General features: G+C 30.9%; 1 protein-coding gene across 33 annotated transcripts in view; it reads right to left on the bottom strand.

Annotated features, from left to right (window-relative positions):
- LOC102678064 (sodium channel protein para) overlaps positions 1-6085 on the bottom strand; it is a 57363-nt gene that overhangs the window by 41467 nt on the left and 9811 nt on the right. For 31 of the 33 annotated variants that reach the window (XR_421318.2, XM_006612998.2, XM_006613022.2 and 28 more), the window contains exons 2-4: positions 5486-5563; positions 4243-4798; positions 929-1106 (exon numbers count right to left, since the gene is read on the bottom strand). Coding sequence is in view for 32 of the 33 variants with exons in the window: in XM_006612998.2 (XP_006613061.1) it covers positions 929-1075 (147 nt within the window). In the remaining variant the exon portion in view is untranslated. Of the gene's footprint in view, positions 1-928; positions 1107-4242; positions 4799-5485; positions 5564-6085 lie in introns of those variants that run through there. The other 2 variants (XM_006613013.2, XM_006613007.2) reach the window with 1 other exon arrangement.

Raw genomic sequence — 6085 nt, forward strand, 5'->3', positions numbered from 1 at the left:
TGTAATTACTGGTCTTACTAAAAAAAGTCTATAACGCACTTAATAGCGATGCATGTACGTTTCGAGGTCTCGCTATAGAGATCTGCAAAGTAGAACAACCTGTGTATCGATGTTAATAAGCACGTTACGTAGAACGATCGTGGGTGTCTTCTTGGAACTCGTCTAACTGGAAACGCGAATCACCGGATAACGCGATTCTTTCTTTCTCATTTCTCTTTTTAAATCGATTTTTTTAACGAATTATCCTACAGATATATATCGAGGTATACAGAGATATTTCGTTCACGTTTACAGTGTCAATGATCGCGTATTTTTTTTTTTTTTTTCCTTCTTTCTTTCTTTTCTATATACGTGGAGTAACACGTAAAAGGATATGTGGTTTTATGGGAGATTTGAGTTGGATGCCAAGATCGATTTGCGCGAATAATCGACAAGAACGATTCACGTGGCTCCCGGAGACTTCTCTTCTGCTTCGATGAATCATGTCAATCCCTCCGTTGGACGTTGTAAATCGACATTAAACAACGGCACGAAATTTCCACGAATCCATTTGACATGATCGAAATTACATTTCTTCGAAATTTATAATCAAAATGGTTTATAATCCATTCGAATGAATACGTTGATTGAATCGAAGGAATTGAACAAAATACTTTTTTACACAGAAGAAAAGCGAAACGTGATGAAACGCGCCGTGGAAATCGTTCGTCGATTATATAAAAATATGTATGTAAATAATATATGAAAATAATAACATGAAAAATTTATGAATTATATATAGATCGTTTCGTGATCGAGAATGAAGATTGAAAAAAAAAAAGACAAAAAAAAACGAATCCCGATGATCAGCCAACAAAGATCCTTTCGAATCGATGATGGCTGACCATTTTCTTTAAACAGGATGAAGGAAACACGACCGCGTTCCTACCTCGCCTTCCGCTCTCTTCTTCTCGAGCTCCTTCTGCTTGGCATGTTCCTCGGCGATGCGAGCCTCGATCGCTGCCAGGGACTCCCGCGTGAACGGACGGAACAAACTTCTTTCTTCCTCTGATACAGAGTCAGAATCTTCGGACATTGTCTAAGCTGCACACAGCTGAGCCACCTTCCTGGACAATGACAATCGATCTTATTTTAGTTACAAATATATATAAACGTGAATTGAATTATCTATATTTCGATATTAATTAATCCTGATATTAATACATCCTTGAACTCAAAGGATATTGCTTGATTTGTTATTAATCTTAACTTTGAGATTTTAAAAGTTGGTGTTAAGGATAGGATAGGATAGGAGAAGTTGTTCGATATCAATTGATAGTAATAATCCTGGTTTTAATATCGTTAATTTTATAATATTTGATGTTGGATTTGAAGTTTTGAAAAGTGATTTGGTGAAAAAGGAAAAATAACAAATAACATTGATTGTTATAAAAATGAATGGTAAGCTTCTGTGAATATTTCTTTTTTAGACATTTCTGCGTTAAGCGAAGAAAATCTTTTAACTTTTAATCAATAGTGATCAAACGTATCAAGGTATTTCTTTAAAGTAGTTATATATATTCGTGAAACTATAAGCTTATACCCCGAGTCTAAGGAAATTGTAGGCCGAACTTATTTCTATAATGGGATGGCACACTTCGAGACCCCTCTTTCCCAACTCTATGTCTCAGACCACTTAGTAATAAACTTCACGAGGTTACGATATCGTAGAATTTCGTGTTAGGATGTCTCAAACGCGAGGAATTGGAAGGAAGTACGTGTAAGCATGCCCCTTTATATCTTAAAACGCTTCAAGTTTTTTTGACTCATCTCCAATTTGTCCCCATTTATATAAAACTAAATTTTTATTTTCGAATCTAAAAATCGACTATAAAATATAATTATCAATTATGGATTATCGATTTCGAAAAATTTTCTTTTGAAAATTCATATTCCTCTCTCATATTTTTTTTTTCTTTTTAACGTGAAATTAAAATTTTTTAAGAATTTATCCACTTTCGAGAACACACGTAGAGAACAATTATTTATCAGTATTAAAGAATCCTGTAAACCGTACTCGACAGATTGAAATATTGCAATATCGGTGCACGACAAAGAACTTTAACTTTTTCCAATCTGTCGCGACATCCCGATTTGTCTGGTGCACTTAAAAATTGGAGCACTGCCAACACGAGCTTTATCGTATTGAAACGAGAAGCCCCGATGTAGGATCAGCTCCAACTTAATTATTAAACATTGTGTTATTGAAAAGCCATGAACAATGTAAGGGATGAAACCGCGTTTAAGTCGCAGGAAAGAAGACACTAGTTGAATCTTGATGAACTTTTTTGTGAATTGTGAATTAAGTCGGAAATATGAAGGGTGTAAATCTGCATTTCTCTCTGTAATTAAAGAATAATTCGTTTCGATGATACATTCAGAAAGATTATAATAATATAATGATATATTACAAAATTTTATAATTTCATTGTTTGATATTAAATTTGCGAATATAAAAATTATTAAGAAAACTAAAAAAGTCATAAATCATATCATTTCTTTCTATATTATGTAAAAAGTTTCATTAATTTGTAAGATATTTAAAATTTCTTTTGAATGATCAAAGTTTTCTATAAATAGATACACTAATGCCTCGTTCCTCAGAATACTTGTAAGTAGAAATAGAAAGTTTATTAAGTATGCATGAGATTTATCGAACTTTCAAGCTCATTCAATGTTCTCAAAATGTGTTAGGACAGATAGTAAAACTAATTATTTATTTTTCTTTTTTTTATATATATATAATATTAATATATTCGTTTTATTTATATAAAATATTTTATTTAAAAAAATAAAACAGAATTATATCTTCTAAGAATTAATTTTTCAAATAATTTTAAATTTTAAATTATAATTTTTATAAATTTTCAATTATACTTTAGCAGAAGTATTTCTTCTTATAGTTTTTTTCCATATATATGATATAAATACTATATATTGTAGTACTATACCATAATTATTTTTGGCTGCTATCATACTGTCCTGTTTTCATTTCTTCCACTCTATCACTATATTTTTATAGCCAGAGCCAAAGATTTCAGTAACAAGGACATTAATTTATTTCCCCCATTATATCTTTTTCTTATAAAAGAGATAATTCTAAAAGAATAAAAATCTATAAAATGACCATTCACAACAATAATAAACTATAAATTTATATATTCATCATTGATTAAATTTTCATATAAAATTGTGAATGATTTATCTACAGAATAAACATTAAAAAATCAGAATAAAATTATTAAAATCATTAAAAATTATTGTTTGTTTAAAATTTTAAAATTAAATTTTAAAAGAATTCATATGTGTTAAAAATAAAAAAATAAAACGAGATAAAATGAGTGGAATATCCTCTTTCCTTTGTGCCATCCTTCTCTCAAAATGATATATAGTTTATGTCGATTCGAAACTGAGAGCACGTAGTAAAAGTATTAGCCCTTTGCGATCCTACATCAAGTTATAGTTGACATTTCATTCCCTTCGCTTGTAATAAATAAAAATGAAATATAATATAATTCCATTTATACTATAAATACAATCTAATTAATTTTTGAACAATTTTTTTAAACAATAAATTGTATTATATTTTTTTAATTCTTCAACATCGAAAACTATGTAATTTTACTTTATTTTAGAGATCCCCATGATTAAATCCAATATCAAATACTATGTACAGTTAAATAATAGCAAATAGTTTTTGAGGATAATTTCCTAAAATCAAAACTTCAAAGATATTCAAATTACAAACAGTTTTTAAAAAACAATTATTGGAACCAAAATTTCAAACAGCTTTCTGTCTACCTCTCTAAAAGCAAAATTTCAAATGTATTCAAATCGCAAATAGTTTTCGAATCTATCCATCTCTTTGAAATCAAGATTTCAAACACGCATCCTTTGAAAATGTAAATCACCCGGAATGAAACGTCAAACGTAATTTATCCTCAGGCCAGAAAGGATTAATCGCTTTACAACCACGAATGAGATATCCCGTGACACAACTGCTGTTCGTACAACAGTTCCACAAAGTATCTTGCGAATTTGAATATCGATCATCGAACTATAAGAACTAACAATCTCGTCGGAATATCTCGTCCATTGTATATCTCTCTTGTATAAACCATGCTATATCTTCGAAATATCTTCGCGATTGCGAGCTCTTATCCCTCCCCTCTATTCAAATCCTCCAATTCCGAAGATACTCACTTTTGATCGGTGCTAACAGTTCCTGAAGTGTAATGTGCGCGTGTCCCACGATGCGGGGGGGTAATAGAGTGGCTGCTGCGGTGGCTGCGGCTGCGGCTGACGAGGACGAGACCGGTGCTGAGAACCGCGCGACTTGCCGGCTAGTGGCCGGTACCTGGTCGTCGATTCGGGACGCGTCGTGCCGTCGAACCGATTTGACGACGCCGTTACGTACGATCGGACGGATAAATTCGACTCGTGCAGCACGTCGACTGCCGATCTACCGTTTCCCCTCGTTCCCCTCTTATACTTTTCGATCGCCGTGACTCTGCCTCTACCGTTGATACTTTCCCTGTTGATTCCACTACCGCTACTTCTAACGTTGCTCCTTTTCACTTTCACGCTAATACTTCTGCTTCTGATGTTGCTGCTGCTATCGTTGATGATGATGCTGTTGCTGCTGCTGCTACCTGAATCTCGTTCCGACGAAATGGCGACGAGAAATGACGAACGCGCTGCGGCAGTGCGTGCTATGTCGGGGACCGTCCAACGCGAACCAAGATTTTTCATGTCCGACCTAAGATTGCACAATGTACAAGTGTGATGATTTTTCATCGAGTTTCAAAGATAATTGGTCGGTTATGTTAGATTAGATTAATTGATTTTGTAGTTTTCTGGGAAAATCATTGTAAAATGTTGGAGGTAATTTTTTTTTTTATATTGCAAGAATTTTATTGGACAGAGGACCAATATGAACGTAAATTATGATTCGAATTAAATTTTTAAGTTTTTAGTTCTGAAAATTAAAGATATCTGTTTAAATATTTAAAATATTTTGTAAAATTTTGTAGGATTTTTTATTTATGGAGATTACGATATTATAATATGATGATGCATTTAGGATTTTCTAATATGTTCGTGAAAGTATAAAGTTTATGTAGAATATTATATTGTTTTAAAAAAAAAATTATTTTATTGCCATAGATTTTTAGAATTTTTAGAATTCTATCCTATAATTTTAATTGGTGAAAGAAAATTACCATAATGTTATTAACTAGTATAAACTACATAATCTATTATTCACTGATTGAGTGCAAGTAGATTTGTACTACCAGTGAACAATTCAAAAATAAAATCTATCTAGAAAATACTCATATCATAAATTTTTATATACTTTCTTAAAAAATATATATATAGAAAACAGTTAAAATTAAAATCAGACACTAATTAATTAATTAGACAAATTGACTTATATAATACTTACGTGTGAATGAAGCGACGGGTGCGATCAATCCGTTATTCGATATAACATAGTCTGATCTTCGAGTCGATCGATACTTATCTATAACAAAAATAAAAATTTACATTAGAAACAGTGATCTATCTTTAAAATCCACCAAAAAATCATATATATATCAAAAAATATATATAAATATATGTATATTATATATATATATTCTCAAGAAATCTATATAAATTTACATTTAAAACATATGAAAAATTTCTATATATTATGAAACGTATTTAAAAGATATAAAATATTTATAAAAAGAAACAATATACCGAAATAATATAAATTAATAATAACACATCTTAAAATGATAATATGAAAATGAAAATTTCCAAGTATTACAAAACAAATATAATAAATAACAAAAATTCTCAAAAATATTTTTTATCCGTGATAATCCTTTTGTCAAACTAAAAAATAGCATGTACTAAAAATAAAATAAGAAAAAAAAAAATATCGGAATAGAACGTAAACCAACCTCGAGGATCGTATATATATATGTATACGCGACGTTTTCGGGCGGAATATCTTTTGGCAGCGAGCAGCCACTCGAGAGTTTTGTCGTTCGTAAAA

Source organism: Apis dorsata, unplaced genomic scaffold (genome assembly GCF_000469605.1).
Source record: "Apis dorsata unplaced genomic scaffold, Apis dorsata 1.3 scaffold_132, whole genome shotgun sequence".
Lineage (NCBI taxonomy): Eukaryota > Metazoa > Arthropoda > Insecta > Hymenoptera > Apidae > Apis > Apis dorsata.